Source organism: Amia ocellicauda, chromosome 17, assembly GCF_036373705.1.
Source record: "Amia ocellicauda isolate fAmiCal2 chromosome 17, fAmiCal2.hap1, whole genome shotgun sequence".
Classification (NCBI taxonomy): Eukaryota; Metazoa; Chordata; class Actinopteri; order Amiiformes; family Amiidae; genus Amia; species Amia ocellicauda.
Window position 1 is genome coordinate 20250931 of NC_089866.1, and position 18211 is coordinate 20269141.

The 18211-nt window shown below is 44.6% G+C and overlaps 1 protein-coding gene across 2 annotated transcripts in view; it reads left to right on the forward strand.

Annotated features, from left to right (window-relative positions):
* The window catches only part of setd1ba (SET domain containing 1B, histone lysine methyltransferase a), a 28240-nt gene that overhangs the window by 4615 nt on the left and 5414 nt on the right, over nucleotides 1–18211 (forward strand). The window contains exons 6-13 of one of the 2 annotated variants that reach the window (XM_066688793.1): nucleotides 2236–3471; nucleotides 11566–12327; nucleotides 14125–14304; nucleotides 14713–14806; nucleotides 15039–15256; nucleotides 15380–15485; nucleotides 15651–16112; nucleotides 16298–17764. In XM_066688793.1, coding sequence (XP_066544890.1) covers nucleotides 2236–3471; nucleotides 11566–12327; nucleotides 14125–14304; nucleotides 14713–14806; nucleotides 15039–15256; nucleotides 15380–15485; nucleotides 15651–16112; nucleotides 16298–17764 — 4525 coding nt within the window. Of the gene's footprint in view, nucleotides 1–2235; nucleotides 3472–11565; nucleotides 12328–14124; nucleotides 14305–14712; nucleotides 14807–15038; nucleotides 15257–15379; nucleotides 15486–15650; nucleotides 16113–16297; nucleotides 18145–18211 lie in introns of those variants that run through there. The other variant, XM_066688792.1, reaches the window with a different exon arrangement.

Below are 18211 nucleotides of genomic sequence, written 5' to 3' on the forward strand. Positions count from 1 at the left end.
TGCTCACACTGCTTAAAATGATCATCTTAATTAAATTACAAGTGAAGGTTTTCATTTTAAATCGTCCATCCCTGCTAAGAAGTGAATAATAATAGTAAATTATCCATTTCGTTCCATATTGTTTTATGAAAGAAACTTGAGTTCGCCATTGTCATTTTAAACATTTTTGAGTGTCGCCATGAAATGGATTGTACAAGAAGTTCTCCTTTTGAAATGTAATTATTAGTATTATAACCAAGCTATTTCATATACAAATCTGTATATCTTGACATTGCACTTACAGGCAAGGTGCCAATTAGACCCAGACCTCCTCTACCAAAACATTGTTTAAACTGATATCCTACTAAGGGATTAGAGGAGACATCCAAATTTAATTCCCTGACAATCTTGGTCACATTATGACCGAGGTTTGGGAGTTGACTGTTCGGCTCATCTTTTCTAAAGATCAAAGTTAAGGAAACGCACCTCTGAGTACCAGTAGATGGGAGTCAAGAGTTTAATTCCAGTGCTGCGCTTCTTCATTGATCATTTGTTTTATTGTCAGATTAACTCTGCAATGGGCCTTTTCTTCCCCTCTTCTTCTTCATTCAAGCTGAGGCCCCCTTTTTTTTTCTCCATAAAGGATTAATATGTAGCTGCAATTGAAACCATTTCTCTTCCATGCAAGGCTACTGCAAACTAACCTACCAAGAAAAAAAACTCAGCCTCCCTATTGTCCCAGTGTTTTCATTCATTGGCAGCAGTGTGCAGTTTTGTTTTATTTTGCTATTGTTTATTTTTCTCCAACAGTAAGAAAAAAAAAAAATATATATATATATATATATAGGAATATAGAAATGAAAAGGCGAGGTTAGAGATTATAAAAGGCTGCAAGGGAATTAAGCTTAACCCTTTGTATTGAAGCCTTTCTGTTACAATGTGATGAACAGGTTCAACCGCATTGAAATTTATTGACCAAATTCATGTTTCAACTTGTTGTCAGGGTTTCTTTTTGCCTGGAAGTCATATAATTCATTAAAATACTAAATCCCCACAAGCAAACTCCTATTCCATTTTACAATTACAATTGCTACACACACACACTCATACATTTACACATATTTCTCACCAGACTAAAAAAACAAACCAAAAAAATGCAGTATTTCGGTAAAGAAAGGCTTTTGACTGAAGACTAAAGTCTGGGAGGCTCTTTGACTGAGAATGTTAATGGTTTTCTTTGTAATGTTACCAGCAGTGCAGGATAAAGTGATCAAATTGTGGTGTAAATAAAGGCATTTTCTTTTTAAACCTACAATATAGCCGTAAAACTATGCAATCTCCTCTCGTTCATTATTTAATGTTTACAGCATTAAATAATACATAGCTTTAAAATGGTATGTTGTTAAATTATCAAAATCAAAGACCTCAACGACTTGAACAAGAGAAGAAATGTTTTCACTTCTCTGAAATCTGTATTCTCAGTGTTTCAGTCCAAAGTCTGTGTCTATTCCTAAAGGTGGCATATGTTTCAGAAACTGTAGGTTTTTGATTTGCACAGCAACTGTTTGGTTTTTGCAAAGTGAAAAAAAAAACGCTCTGGCAGCCAAGGGGAAGACGTGTGTTCACTCCGCTGTGCAGATATCGCATGTCAAAGCCAACTTGAGCTTGTGCGGTGAAGGAACTTAATGATTGACAGTTTTGAATTCAGAGGGAAACTCGTCCTAGATAAAGGAAAGTTAGTGTGTAGGGCTGCAGACTTTCACTTTAGGTTTACTGCTGCAGCCTGGAAAGATTTGCAGCTCACAGCCTTCTCTTTAATCGTGTTTATCAGAGCAGCAGGTGATAAAATGAGGCCCATATTGGAATGTGGTACAAATCCTTTTTTTCATCTGCCACTGATAATGAGCTGAATAGTATGATTGCAACCTGTACTTTGATCGCACTCCTTCATGGTATTAGCCAGTTCCTGATGGATGATTTCCACTGTGGTATTTTATTTATTTTTATTTACTTTTCTTGTACTCGATAATATTACTCCCTTGCGTTATGTTACCATTATGAAAACTAGATATTTCAACCTTTGGCATACATAAAATTAATTAAAAACGACCATATTACGCTGGTGTTTTCTTTTGGTTTCCAATCTAAGTTCAGTTTAGTTCCAGATTGCTTCTGTCTCCTTGTGTGACGTGGGATAATGTAGTGCTTAGCAGAATCGCAGCCGTTTTAAGATTTGATTTCTCGCCCCCCTCTCAGGCCAGCGAACCAGTGAAGCGTTTGTCCGAGGGCAGCTCTTCTGCAGTGGGTAGCTCTGTCACACCAAACAGCAGCAACACCCCTTTCTCCCAGGACACGGCCTACAACAGCTGTCGGCAGGACACGCCCAACTCGTACGGGCAGTTCACTCCGCAGTCCCAGGGCACACCGATCACCCCTCGCCTGGGGGGAACCCCCTTCTCTCAGGACTCCAGCTACTCCAGCCGCCAGACCACCCCTGCGTACCAGCCCAATCGGGCGGAAACCTCGGGGGGTTACAAGTCCAGGAGGCATGAGACCAAATTCCAGGATGCCTACAACCGCAGGCCAGAGCGCCATTACGTCCACAACACCACAGGGGCCTACCGGAGCTCGGAGCAGACCTCCTCCTCCTCCTCCTCGTCTTTCTCCAGCCCAACCTTCAAGCCCGCCCCGCCCGCAGAGCCCACGCCGACGTTCACGCCCACCCCCCCGCCGCCCGTCGGTCATACGGGCAACTACAAGTCGGCCTTCTCCCCATATCAAGCGCCACCGCCCCCTGTGTACCCCCACACTGTGGACCCCCCCTTCCACCAGAGCTCCCGAGAACAGGACTACCGGAGACCTGCCCCCCTTCCGGCCGAGCCCTTTCCCGGCAGCAGCAGCACCAGCAGCAGCAGTGGTGGCGGTGGCACCATTGACTTTGTGCCCGTCAAAGACAAGCCAGAGACACCTCCCCTCCCCGACCCCCCGCCCGCCAGCGAGAGTTTCCCCGAGCCCCCGAGCAGGACACCGCCGGAGCGCTGCGAAACCCCCGGCACCCCCACCCTGGAGTCCGAGATGCAGCGCAACAGCCTGGACTCGCGCATCGAGATGCTCCTGAAGGAAAAAAGGACCAAGCTCCCCTTCTTCAGTGAAAGGGACTCGGACAATGAGGTTCGCATGGAGGGCAGCCCCATCTCCTCCTCGTCTTCCCAGCTCTCCCCCATCCCCCCTTACACTGCCAACTCCCAGCCTGGCTACCAGGGCCCCACCCCCACCTCTCGCCCCTGCAGCACTGGCCTAGAGGACATCAGCCCGACGCCACTCCCCGATTCGGACGAGGATGAGCCTATCCCGGGAACGGCATCCCTGGTCCAACACTCTCGTGCCGTCTCCCCTGTTGACTCCCATGGCCAGCTGGGTAAAGTAGATGCGGCCGAACCGAAGGACTCTGTGTCTGGAGACCAGACGCCCACTATGGAAGAAATGGATTTGGTAAGATATATATTAATCCTCATTTTTGTTTACCCTCCCTGAATTTCATACATCACTGTGTCTTATTTTATAATTTTACCTTTTAAGTTTGAAAACAAGGTCAGTACTCCACTGTTGCCAAAGAAAACGATCTGGTGTTCAGAGCTGGTCTCGAAGCTGCCATTATAGCAGCTGCTGGCAGCCTAGCCCCTGTGGTTTGACAGCGTCATCCCATTAGCCTCCATGATTTGCTACCCTGTGGTTAAACTGAGTTTTCGAATAAGGGAGGAGGCCAGGTAATACAAGCTGATCACATCTGTGCAGGTGGTACATATCATGGTATGAGTGGATGCTCTCTGAGCACAAGAATGTGCAAGTGTTTCTATTGCTAAGAAATTAGAAACTGAAAAACAAAAGGAGGCCCTATGTGTGGTCCTTATTATTGCTATTTTGCCGTCCTTAATATTATTATTATTAATCATCATTTTATCAGTAACTTTTCATCTTCAGCTTGTTTGAACAGTGAATCTGTAATGACTTACAGTTAATTCAGCTTAAACCGTTAAGCCAGCCAAAAGGTCTTCCTGTAGCAGTATTACAGGAAAGACATATTTGATCCATTACATTTCCCTCTAAGGCAAAATAGTTATTCATACCAGATGCATAGCAGGACTTTCTGAATTACAATTCAGTATTTTAAGCATTCAAATTAGTTGTTCTACCGCATGTGTTTATAAACTTAATTACTTTTTGAAGACGTAGTAAACCCATGGATTAGGTCCTTGGGAATTATCAACAGACCAAGGAACCACTGCTCTGCACCTACCCACTTAGACTGGTTTATGTGGTTTTACACACACACATCCTGTTAGAGGATACTGAGAAGGATCTGAAGGGGAATTCAGAGTTTCACTGCTTTAGGTGTTCTTGGGAAGGAAACTATTTCCTAAGGGCTCACCATGTAAACCGCGGCAGTACAGGGACTGCTCTGAGGAAGTAAGAGCTGCAGCAGATATTGTCAAAAGCAATAAACTGCGCTCCCAGACGCATCAAGTTTTATTTATTTTATTTTTAGCACTTATTTTAATTCGTTGTGTCTCTGACCACAAAATTTCACATGTTGTCTCTGCGGTGCAGCCGTGTCGAAATGCTGTTCTGAAAACCCAGAAGAGAAACGATTGGGAGCTCGTGCATGACGACTCGCCTTACCACTGAACTTTTTTCTGCGCATGCCGTAGTGGCACGGTGCAGTGCGGTGGATTTGGTGTCAGGGTTGTTCTGGGTCAGTTTCCTGCGTGAGAGATGACCCACGGGCTAGTAAATTGTGAAGTGCCAAATAAAAGAAATAAAAACACTGACCATGTGCTTCTGACTCTGACACACGCTTGTTAATTATTCAATTTTTCAAGGGATTGCGGAATGTTTGTTTCGCTCTTGGGAGTCACAAGGCCGTCCCTGTGCAGCGTGTCTGAGTGTAGTAAAAAGGTATTTCCTTTCATGTCCTGTCCGCACGAGACGCCTGAAGGGGAAGAAAAGGAACCTTCCACCTGGTACTGTACTATTAAAGTTTGCCTTTCAAATTACATTGAAAAGCAAAGCAAAATACAAAAAATGTAGGGAAATAAATGTAATTAAAAAAAAAAAAAATCTCGTTAAAAATTGTTAAATGTAACTGACTGCAGACACTTTCCCGTAGAATAAATCATGCATGTTATTGTTTACACTTGAGAACTTAATTATGTAAGTAGATCTTTATTTGCTTGAATGTCTTTTTTAATATAATGTCTCCATTGCAGTGGCACAATCTTGCAGGCAGGGTTGTACCTGATAGTCACTGATTCGAATGTCTTCGGGATGGAGAATAAATGTAATAAACTGCCCTTGCGTTTCTTTCTGTGCATCTGTACAGGAGTAGAGCTCTCTGTTATTTCTGCTCCATTCTTCAAAAGCCCTTTAACAACAGAGCATTGCTGATGATCAATGAGAGAGGCTCCCTGGAGCCCCATGCTGCGGTTGGCTTCTCTGGCTGAGAGAACTGTGAGAGCAGTAGAGCACGAGTGTTCGCTCTTACACTTTCAAAGCACCGTTTGCATCGTCTGTGGTTTAGTGCAGAGAAGCTGTACGCAGTAATTAGAGCGATTTCAGTGAAGTCAGGGCAGTATGATGTAAATTGCTGTCATAGGAGGTAGTTTTATTAAGCCTAGTTGTTAATATTTTAAATCGATTTTAACTCACCCTCATCAGCTTCGTTTACGATTATAGAGAATAAACCCGTTGTAATTTAAGCAGTGAGAGACGGGAGCAGTTGATGACACAAAAGAAGGCCGAGGACCACTTTTGCGTTTGAAGTGAAAGGAAATGCAGCAGGCTGGGGGGTGGGGGAGGGCGCAGTGTGAGAGCAGTAGCAGTGGTGAAAGTGTCTGGAGTTTTGCTTTCGTTTCTCATTTCCTCACGCTTGGGCTGTAGCTCATGTGAGCGGCTGGTGTGACGGTTGAGAAATACCTCTCCCGCTTTCATAACAAATAAACAAGCTGCTCTGGTCTTCTCAAGTTGTATTCCAGCCCTTCTGGTTTTTCACACTACACAGGCCCAGTCTGGTTGTATTAAACATTTGTGGTATTCTTTTATTATTTTGTTTCCTTCTTCCCTGAAGATGGAATTGCATTTGGCCTCTATTTTGAGTTATCCACCGAAACACAACCGTATTTCTTAAGCTTAATATATCTTTAAATAAGCCTAAATGTATCTAAATTACAGACTGTGGGGGATCAAATGGGGTGGTGAAATGTGTACAAATGGGGAGATCATCAAATCTAACACTCACTGCATGTTTCTTAGACTCCGGCTGTAGTGAGAACTGAATAGAGCGCTAAATTGTCACTGAATTCTTTCTATAACATTTAAGCTAGCCCTAGTGATTCTTCATCAAGTATGGTTATATCATCTTAAATCGGTTACTAGACGCATAGATGCCAGCACTATCTGTAGTTCTTGTTTTTGGGATGTTTTTTCTTTTGATAACTTGGTTGAGGATTGAAATTGAACTACCCATTAAGATAACGCTGCGGCAGAGATCTCAGTTCTCCCCGGTAGAAAGAGTCTTTTTTTGGTGGGAAATGTGGATTGTGTGTCAAGGCCCAGAAATCAAATTGTCAGCTGTTGATGCGCTGTGACGTTGTCAGCATGAACCTCTGGTTGGCTTTCATTGGGCTGGAAATGCTGGAGAATGCCGGCTTTGTTGTGCAGACCAGCGTGCATACTGTGACTCTATTTATCCCCAGCGGCCGAAGCGCCGTGTCTGCTGATAAAAGGGAAAACCCCCTTCCTTTCTTGGCCGAACACTGTACCCTTCACCACCTTAACAGTGGTGTCTCTACAGCTATCGTTTGGCTGTCCTTCATGAATTCGAATGCATTTACATAGCGTACGCTTCAGCATTGTAATGGTTAATCGCTATGAAGGTCTTGCTTTTGGTCTTCAGCACCCTTATACCTTATACACACACAAACCCTCAGCCAAGAAAGGGTTACACAAACGGAGGTGGAGGGGAGCAAATGGGAAATATTGCTTTTTAAATTAACTCTCCTGTTGGGGGGCGTGAAGCAGTTTGTAAATTTGTATTTTCTTACACATTTAATGTGATCATTAACCCCTCCCATAATATTATTTGTGTAATCTGTGCCATATTGCTTTCTGGGAAATATACCTCTTGCAGGGTAGCTATTCATTGACTTACAGCCCCGGGTCCTTCAGTTACACCCTCATTACAAACCAGGCTGCTGTTTGTAGTGCATAAACCAAGAAGACACAATAGTGTAGTACTTCCTGACTGGTGTAATTTTATGTGAGATCTTTATATTCTTCTTTTATTTTATGTTGAGCTATCTTGTGTGTGTGTGTATAACCTCCTGTATGTTTGTGCTGTATTCTGAAAATAATTCTGATGTCCAGAAAAAGCCACCCAGTCCAGGTGTTAAGAATGTAATCTTGCCTGCTTTTCAATGAAGCCATTCATAGAATTATCTCAATCTTATCAGTTTGTTCAGTCTCTGAACAGGTGTCACACTCGGAACTTCAGATCATGCTATGAGTTACTGCACTGCAAAAATAAACATCTGCTGGTTTAATCGCTATTGTGTACAGATTTACAGACAGGTACACGGAATAACACGGAGCCTCATGTTTTCTTAACTGGATTTTACCTCCATTGTATACAGATGGCAGCACATGACAATGTAAATGGCTTTCCACATATTTGGTGCTGTCAAATATTTACCCTGAATTTAAAATAAGTATTAGACCACATCCTTTTGCGCTCAGTGAAGTGTGTCTCTTATTTTATGAGATATACGTTTGCAAAGTTTTTGTAGCTAGAAAGACTCGGCTATGCTTTACGGGATTTTCTCCCAGACTGAGAGAGTTGACATCTCATATACAATAAAATTCCCCTTTCACACAGTGTGTTAAATACTTTTCTTGTTGTTTCAAGGAAAATGCACATTGTTGTGTAATTTTTCTTTGTTTTTTTTTTTCTGTCAGTTTTGGTCTTGCTGTCTTGTGTTCAATTCAGCCTTCCCTTCTTCCTTTCCTCTCTCCAAAACATGGCACTGTGGGAGCTTTACAGATTCTTCGCACGGCTCGGTCCTCTGAAGTCCTGGTGCATCATAAACATACATGTACTAATTACACAGAGCAGTGGGCAGAGTACAGTATGCCTGGCATCCATTAGTTGATTTCCCAGCCCTCAATGGTGTTCTTCAGTACTACTGAGGATCCTGGCTTTAGATCTTAAAAATCACTGTGGATCAAAGCCGTGAACCCACTAGTGTTCAAGGCCTTCTCCAGGCAGCTATTGAAGTATAGCACAGTGTATATTGCTCTGGGAAGGCCACAATATGCCATCCAGACAATGCCAAAGCAGAATGGTGGGCATTCGAAAGACTTCTCTGAAGATTAATTGTTATATTTGGGAGTGTCATAAGACATTAAAATCAGATTATCAAAGCCTTCAGTAATCCAAATTCTAGATACAGATCCATATGTGTGTGTGTGTGTATATCGGGCTGCATCTTTTCACCTGCTGAATTCTCTACAAATTACTAAAAAAATAACAAAATAAAATCTGTTAAATTAAGTCTAATCCATGTAGACATGACCCAGTCTGGTGTACAACTACAGTCTGTCTCGTCTGCTCTCCTGAGCTCCTTCCAGACGGACTAACCTCTTGGGTGTCAGACTGTGTGCTGTCCTCACCTGCGATCATTATAATCATGACTGCCAGAGGGAACATGTGATTAAAGAGGCTAGTGGGGGGAGGTTGGGTGGTGCTTTCTACATCTTCCAGGCACTTTGAGGGTTTTCACCATATTCTCAATGTTTGTTTTATATGAATTATGCAAATTCCAGACACACATACGCCATAAAAAAGAAATCCTTTTGCATTTCAGTGTTGTGCTTTAGTTCAATAAGCTCTGCAGATCTGAAACCGCTCAACACACAGCACAAGTCTCTTTAAAAACAAAACTCCAAGAAACATTGGGGTCCTTCCTCTGGGGGTTTACTTGCATAACTGGACTGTTTGACAGTTTACACTTTATATATGTTCCTCTGACCAAAAACAGGAAATTGGAGCTGAAGTTTAGAAACTTGTGGAAAATATAACCCTATCACTTCCTGTTTCTCTCTGTTCCAAGATATGTACATTGTAGATTAGAAGATCAAACTAATGAGGCTGTTTTTTTTTTTTCTTTGTTACTCGATGTTGAATAATAAAACCCCCTTTATTGTTTCCTCTTCTGTCAGAGAGAAAAGTAACCTTTCAGGACTCTGTGAACATTTTTTCATGTAAAGACTTTCTGAATCAGGTTGAGCCCTATTAATTTCTTGGAACTTCCTTATTTTTCCTCCACAATACATTGCTGTAGTATAGATTTGAAGATTTGAAATCCCATAGACTATAAAGTAGTAAACATTTTGACTTTTGTCCCCTTTTGTGAAATCAAACTGAGGTGTGCCTGCAGTTTTGAATTAGTGTTTGATTTGTGCGCAGTCACATTTTTTGGCCGAAATATTTACCTCTGGTGTTGAACCCTGACCTGCCTACGGACCCTGTGTGCTTCAAAACAACGGCCCGGTCTTGATTAACTTGAGGTGGAGGTCAAACGACTGGCGTGCATGGCAGGGGTCAAATGAACCAGAGTTTGAGATGTGTGGCTCGAGCTGACAGGGCAGGCTTTATTGTGCACCCAATTTGTCAAGTATGAAAAGTGCTGCTTGCCGTTTTGTGGTCCCTGTAATTATTTCCGTCCCGGCCCATTGTATTGAGTTTCATTATTCACTCCTCTGATTCATGCGTGATCAGTTGATTAATCATGAATAATAGTTGCTCGGGCTTCACGCCTTTTGTTCGCATCGCTGGGGTCTGCGAGACAATGGGTGTCCAACGGCCGGTTCAAAGAACTTGATACTCCAGAGAGGTCAGCCAAGGTCTCCTTCATTGCCAAATTGTACTAAACTGTGTCTCAGAGCTCACTTTTCTAATGAGGAATCTGAGAAGTACGGACTGACAACTGCACTCCCTTTCTACGGCTTAACTGTGGGGAAGGAAATAAATGGTCGAATGCACAGCGTGAAGTTTGAGTCTCTTGTGCAACGTCATCATAAAAGGCCAGAAGAGCTCATTTTCATTCAGATGACATTAGTCCTCTGTTTTATGGTGGCTAAAGTGTAATATGATGGTCTGTTTGTTTTTATAGCCCCCTTTGTGATCGCAGGAGCAGATGCATGCTTTTAGTTTCACTGTCAATTAATCTGAAATGGACCACCAACAATATAAAAAACAATATTTGAAAATTTGAAAATAGATAATTTGGAATGTGAAAAAATTTGAAATGACCATCACTCTTGTGTACCCCATGTATTTTCTAAACAAATCCCTTTATTGGGTTTGCAAAAGTAAAATATCAAGATATTCTTCTGTAAGAGAAACTTGCAGCTTAATGCCTTGTAAACACAGGCTGCTTCACACTGACCTTCACACATTTCTGACCCAATCAAGACATTCTACGACTTGGCCTTTATCAGTGTATAATAACCTGCTCTTTCATTCATTTAATGCTTCAGGTCTTAACACTGTGATCATTAAAAAGGAGAGGAGACAAAAAAAACACACAAGCATAATTGTCTTGATTTTTCCCTAAACTTTGACTACAGCTTTTTTTGTTTCTTAGAATATTTCAATCAAATTTGGAGTACAAGTACAAGAGTACAAGATTGAATAACTACCCCAGTGAAGAAGACTTGATAATTTTGTCTGGAGTTATATTGCGTTAGATGGGGAGCTGATAATTGCCTGCCTGACCTTCCTGCTACCAAGTGTCAAATGTGCTATTGATTCATACTTCATTAGGTTCTCCATTAAGCATTTGGGCAAGGTAGCGTATCGGGAGGAAGAACAGTGCATGGCTGGTGGGGGTCAGTTCGTTTAAATGACGAGAGCAATGGTGTAATGGAACTGTGGCCAAGCTCCATATATTGATGAAGGTCGGTATAATGGACTGAGAATTAGCTGCTGATCTGAAAGGTGTAAAATCACATTGCAAGCGGTGTGAATACAGAGTGTATGACTTTTGTGTGTATTTGTTTGTGTTTTCTTTCCCTTTTGAAGTTTTTTCAAGGACATTCATTTTCTCATTGGGATCTTTCTGCAATGCATTTTTTTATAGGAAGCAGAGAGATTTTTGAGTTCTTAAGCCTGTGTGTGTATTTTGATGTGTCTGTTCATATTTAGGCTACAAGTTGAAACTCCTGCCCTTAATCCAGCCTCAAATCGTGTGGATTTAAAAACTTTTGACATCGACACTGTTCGGCCTTCAGAGGAACTGACATAATTATTTTTTCCAAAGCATGTTTTCTCTCCATTTTCTGTGTGTTTAATAATGAACTGTTTTAAGATTCATGTTGGAAGATGTTTGGCACTGGAAATGGGGTGAAGTCCAGAGTTTCCATATTCATTGGTGTTTTATAGGCATGGTCTTACCTGTATAATTTGAATTGTTAGGTTGTTTTTGGAGTGGATGATAGAAATGACATTTCCTTGTCTCCTTCCCCTCGCAGGCCAACCCCTCTTCCGGGGAAGACATGGAGATATCTGACGACGAGATGCCTGGCACGCCCATCACTGGCGCTGACTGTGCCAAAGGCATCGTGGTCAACTCCTCAGTGTCCTCCTCAGTCATGCCCCAAGCCATTCCCATCCCCCCGCCGGGATTCCCGCCTCTTCCCCCGATGCAGGCTGGCTTCCCGCTGCCGCCCCCACACTTGCCGCCCCCACCTGCAGTGGCGGGGCCCCATCCGCCACTACCTCCCCCCTCGGGCGTCCCTCCTCACCCCATGCTCCACACGCTGCACCACTACCCCCCCAACATGATACCCATGATGCAGGTTGACCTGATTAGCTGCCTCCCCCAGTGGGGCAGCATGCAGATGTCTTTCCAGATGCAGACACAGATGTTGAGCCGCATGATGCAGGGCCAGCGGGCCTATCCCTACCCTCCTTTTATGGGCGGGGGTGGGGGCGCAGCCCAGATGCAGTTCGGGAACCCCTACCGACCCTTCACCATAGGGGGAGGACCAGCAGCCAACATGGTCCATGGGCAGCCGTGGCACCCTCTGCCTAAATTCAACCCCTCCGTGCCCCCCCCCGGGTACGAGCCCAAGAAGGAGGACCCTCACAAGGCCACGGTGGATGGGGTCCTGCTGGTGATTGTCAAGGAGCTGAAGGCTATCATGAAGAGGGACCTGAACCGCAAGATGGTGGAGGTAGTGGCCTTCAGGGCTTTCGACGAGTGGTGGGAGAAGAAGGAGCGATCGGCCAAGGTGAGCCTCTCACTTAACCCCTCGTGTGTAACAGATTTCAGGGATGGGGAAGAGCGTACACTTGCACCTGCAGTGTGATCTGTTTCCTGTTTGACAGGCTTCAGGATCTTTGTAATAAAAGTGAAGGCCAGTTACTCATTGCAGAGGCTCACGTGGTCGTAGTTCTATAAAACAGATTTTTTTTTGTTTGCTTTTCTGACTCATTGGAAACATTTGTTTACACACCTGCAAATGCAAAAGTTTAAAATGAACTGCAGGGAAATAGAAATCTTACTGTTGTTCCTGCACTTAGTGACTTTAAAAGCTATTTGGTTCAGAGTTAATTTGATATTTTTTTCATTCTGAAAGTTTCTTAAAGAAAATTAATAAATAACGGTGGAAATGTAGCAAGAGAAATCAAGGGTATGGAAAAGAGGAATCAAATGAATATATAATGTATGTATTAAATTGAAAAATAGAAATGTCAAGGGATTATTATTCACCCTGCTGATGATAACCCTGCATTTATTTTTGTTTTGGGCCGTATCTTATCTTTAGTTCTTGAAATGGCACTTTAAGCAAGAGCACTGAATACAAAATCAGCCAGACATGCAAGCAGTACTGTAATCACTCAAACCGAAGCGAGTGGGCAGTAGCTCATAATGGCTGTAACCTATCCTTAATAGAGAATATCAACAACAACAGGGTTGTGACCTTCACTGAGACAGGGGAACCTATACTATTAAAGTCTTGATGTGTTTCACTGTTGAAATAAGAATATAGACAATTAAGCTTGCATGGCTATAAAAAATAAAATGTTTATAGACGTATAAGGAAAAATGCATTCATCTACTTGGTACCTATTGTAAGCTCCTACAGATCACTATTACTGTCTTGAGAGCCCATACATCCTTATATGTTGAAGATGCCTTTTTAAATCAGGGCTAGTGACATTTTTTTCTAGCGTTTTTTCTGGTAGCTTATTAGTGAAGTGTTTTTGAAAACCACTAGAATCAAAGAAAATGTATTGAGAAAACAAGATCAGCTAGTCATCAGTTAGTCTTCTCTCTCAAGGTTAAACGGAACATGCTGATTTGTAGCTGTATATTTCCGAAAAGTTTTCCATTTCATGTTTAAGTGCCTGTCAAATGTGTGTTTTTTTTTTTTTTTTCCACTTTATATTTAACGTATTCGCTCCGGACAGTTTAGTTCGGAGGGGGTGGTCTGAAAACTTATTTTACTGAGTTTTGTTTCCATTACTGTGAGTGATCAGTGTCTCTGGAGCCTATGCGATTGAAACTGCGGTGGCCAGCATTGTTTCTGTGAATGAGTTCTGTGGTTGTCAGTTGTCAGTCTAGTGGCAAAAATAAACCAAAAAAGCTGTACTGAGCTCTCTAGGGGATCAGTGTTTCATTTCCGTTTGGTTTCGGGGTCTGGAATGTAAAATACAGTCATAAACAGCACTCGCACGTGAATTAAATCAGGGCTGCATTTACCAGCTTTAGTGCTCACTAAACTTGATCTGGGGGAAAAAATGACAGCTTTCAGCTTTGAGGCAGTGTGCAATACGACAAGGATAGCCCAGTACTTACCCTTTCCAATGATGCAAAAGTGGCAAGATGGTGTTAAAGCTGAATTATGTCATTCTATTAATTATTCTTTGAGGTGATGGTGTTGAAATCCTGAAATCTAATGGGTACAGTATTTGACTAACCCTTTTATAGTGACAGGACAAGAGTATTCATATTGAAGACCTCTCCCAGAATCATGCTACTGCCAAATTATTAATAATAATAATAATATTATCCTGCTTCACAGGCCTCACTCACGCCGGTCAAGTCTGCTGATGGGAAGGAGGAAGAGAAGGAGAAACCCAAGCCGAAGGAACCCATCACTTCCAGCCTGCTGGAGAACTGGAACAAGGGCGAGGGGCTGGGTTACGAGGGCATCGGTCTGGGCATTGGCCTGCGTGGCGCTATCCGTCTGCCCTCCTTCAAGGTACCCACACCCAGATGTGGCTGGGGGTGCAGGACTTGAGTGGATCAGGAAGGGGGGGGAGATCATTTCATTAGAGACTTGCATGCACAGCTACAGGAATTGTTGTTCAAGTCACACCATACTATCATGCCAAGTAGTGTTCCTCTTTATGATTGGCTGCAGCATGTTAGGGGTTTATATAATCCCACCCTACTTGCCCTCTATTATTATGGGCTCTAGCCAAATCAACCCACTTCAATGTTATACAACAAGTGCTGTGCAATTATGGGGAAACTGCTTTCCGTGCTGCACAATCCTTCCTGAGCCCATTGCCTGGCAGTCAGGAGTAGGTTGTGGAAGTCACCAAGCTTGTGCCATCTCGTGTGGGGAGGTCGGTTCTGACACACTGTGTGTGCGTTTGCTGCGCAGGTGAAGAGGAAAGAGCCGCCAGACCCCGCCACAGCTGGGGACTCCAAGAGGGTGCGGCCCTCCACCCCTGTGGATGATGAACTGGAAGACGAAGGTGAGAGGCCTGCCAGTGCCAGAGCGAGTAAAACCTCCAAGCGCACATGTAGTTCACTATGAATTATGAAGTGATTTAAGAAAAAAGTGCATCACATTTGGTGACCAGGAGTCTAGCCAATTTTTTTTAGAATATTTAAAAATAGTCAATTAGGAAGATTCTGACGGAGTGTCCTATCAGCACAAAGTTTTTAAACCCATTTTAAAATTCTTACACCTTCTGCCACCTTCAGAGTCAGAGCGGGACAGGGACATCGCAGACCTGTCTTCAGACGTGTCCAAAAAGGACGGGGACGTGTCTGCAGTGAGGAGACGCCACGCAAGGCCCCTGGAGTTAGACAGTGAGGGGGAGGAGGAAGAGGAGACTTCTGGGAAGGAGGAGGAGTCTTCGTCGGACAAGGAGGAGGAGCAAGATGAAACAGAGGCTTCTGAGAAAATCTCTTCAGACAAGGTAATAGGAATTTGGCGAACTTGACTGAGGCATTATACATTTAGATATTTTAGATTTCCAATTGTAAGTTTTTGTACATTTGAATTCATGGGGCAAGACTCTGACCGTGTGCGTTTATTTCAGGAGGGTGTGGAGCTGGAAGAGGATGAGGAAGATGAGGATGAAGATGACGACGATGATGTGGACTCTGATGCTAGTGAGAAGGAAGAGCCCGACTCTTCAGATGAAGGTGAGAACTTTTAATTCTTCTTTTAAATAGTTTATGAATATACACCTCTCAGTCTGCCCGCACAGTAACACTGCACATTAATGAGAGGTTTCATTAATAAACGCAGCTTTATAAGGGAATTTTATTTTGTTCTATTAAATACTGTTTTCATTTTTCTCTTCACAGACGTTGCCAGCATAGCCTCCTCAAAAGTTGAGTCGGAGTCATCTGAAGAAAGCGAGGACTCTTCAGAGTATGAATCCAGCTCGGAGGAGGAGGACGTTGACGAGGAAGAGGAGGACGTTGACGAGGAAGAGGAGGAGGAGGAGGAGGAAGAGGAGCCTCAAGTGTTGTCGTCTGACCAGGATGTTGAGACGGAAGCAGAAGACCTGGCGAGTGTTAAACCTGTGACGCCCCCTCTGGCTCCACCCCTCCCGGAAGACAAAGTTGAGCTGGCTCTGCTGGCGGAGGCAGGAAAGAGGCTGGAGGAGGAAGGGCTGAGAGAGGATCCAGAGGAGGAGCACCTGGACAGAGTCTTCATTGGGGATGAGGATTCGATACACACCAGGCAAGAGGAGCCCACACCCGACCTAGTGCCCAGTGAACCGGAGCACGATCTCAGGCCGCCTTCGCCCAAAGGACTACCAGGTTTGTATCTAATTACAGTTTATGGCTTTTCATTAGCTTAGTGGAGGGGTGGGTTGATGATTGAAGGGGTTTTGCAGGTTCAAATGCATTCTATAAAGACTAAGAGACTTATGTTGTGTTCAATTTTAGGTTTGTTGTTGCAGTTGTTGTCTTCTCCATCATGTATGATTTTTTTTTGTTCTCAGCAGAGGAACCTGAAATTGAGGTGGAGCCTGAAGTTTCTGAGGTTCTGAAGACCGAGCCCCTGGAGGACTTTGGAAACCTGAGGCCCCCGACCCCTACAGGCTCTCTTGCCGACAGTGACCTGGATGTGCGGCTCAAGAGCAAATTCTCCTCTCCCACTGTGGAGGATGAGGAAGGCCTCCCGCGGACACCTGGCCGAGAGGCAGCAGCACTTTTGGAAGCCGAAGTGCCCATTGCCAAGCTGTCCTCCACCCCACTCCTGCCTCCGGTTCCCACCATTGAGGCCCAGGCCCCCTTGCTTCCCTCAGGGCCGCTTTCTGATCTCCCCGCAGCTAAAATAACATCAGACGATGACATCCCCAGGACGCCCGGTAGGGACTTTGTGGCCAAGGCTGCCAAATATCTAGGCAAGTCCCAGAGCACAGACACCGTGCCAGTCACACCAGGTAGTGATGCTCCTCTGACAGGGAACAGCCTGACCCTGAGCTCGCCGCATATCCCCGGCAGCCCCTTCTCGTACCCCTCGCAGTCCCCTAATGCCAGCACTGGGATACCACGCACACCAGGAAGGGACTTCACATTCACCCCAACCTTCCCTGATCCTGTAGCCTTGGCATCCAGCCTGCCCATCCACAGGAAGGCCTCTTCCGAGAGCTTGGAGGACCGGTTGCTGTTTAAGGAGCCACCCAGCGCTTCCCCACTCGGCCTCAACAGTGTGATCCCCCCCGTCCCCTTCCCCAGCCCCCTTCTTGCTGGCTCACCCAAGGACTTTGAGCTGTCCTCACCCTGCCCTACCTCGGCAGCATCGCCCTTAACCACAAGCAGCATGCCAAAAGAGCAGCCTGTCATCCAACCTGATGAGCTTACTCTGCCTCCCGATGTCACCCCACCGAAGAGGAAGCCAGGGCGACCCAAAACTAAAAAGTCTTCAGCCGTGGCTCTGTCTTTGGAGCCTCAGGTGCCCAAAGCAGATACTGATGTTCCACCTTCCTTCCCGCTTGAGCTGCCCATCAGCGAGTTGTTTGGTAAAGAAACGGACGCTGCTACAGTCACCAGTGCGCCTGCTGCTTCCGGTGGCATTAGGGATCCGTCTGCGGCGACCCTGGACTTCAGGGAAGGACTGGGTGAGCCCGAGCTGCCACCACGGAGCAAGATGCCCCTGCAAGAACTGGAGAACAAGCTGCCAGAGGAGGCGCTGGAGGAGCTGGACGAGCCGGTTCAGAAGCCCCGGCGTCACCGACGCAGACAGGAGGAGCTGCTCCTGGCCATGCACTCCCCCGTGGTGTCCCCAGCCCGGCCCGCCTTCCGACCCCGCTCCGACTTCGAGGAGATGACCATCCTCTACGACATCTGGAACGAAGGCATCGACGACGAAGACATCCGCAACCTACAGGTCACCTACGACAAGATGCTGCAGCAAGACAACGGCATGGACTGGCTGAACGACACCCTCTGGGTCTATCACCCTCATATCCTTTTTCCACTAGGCCAGCTACCGGGCACAGTGGCACACTTTTCACTGGACCCCCTGTCACAGATGCCACAAATAGGTGGGGAAAAAAATGATTTTGTGGATGACGGCAACCTTATGTTCTCAAACCGTATGGGAACAAACCAGGCAATCTGTTTTAATCAACTTAGGGGTTATGTATTCTGATGTGTTCAGATGATACATGGTTTGAATTTTATTAAGGGTATGTATAAAAAAATATTGGTTTTGGGCAAGCAGTGCACTCTCTTCTCTTTTCTCAGTCGTTTCACATTTTGATCCTTCCATCTAGGGTTTCACCGTAACTCTGCACAGATCGGAAATTGTAAGCAAAACCAACAGTGCTGTTTTATTTATTCAGCTACAAAAAAAAAAGAATGCTCTTTGGTGGGGATTTTTTTTTTTTTTTTTTTTCCTTAATTCCCTT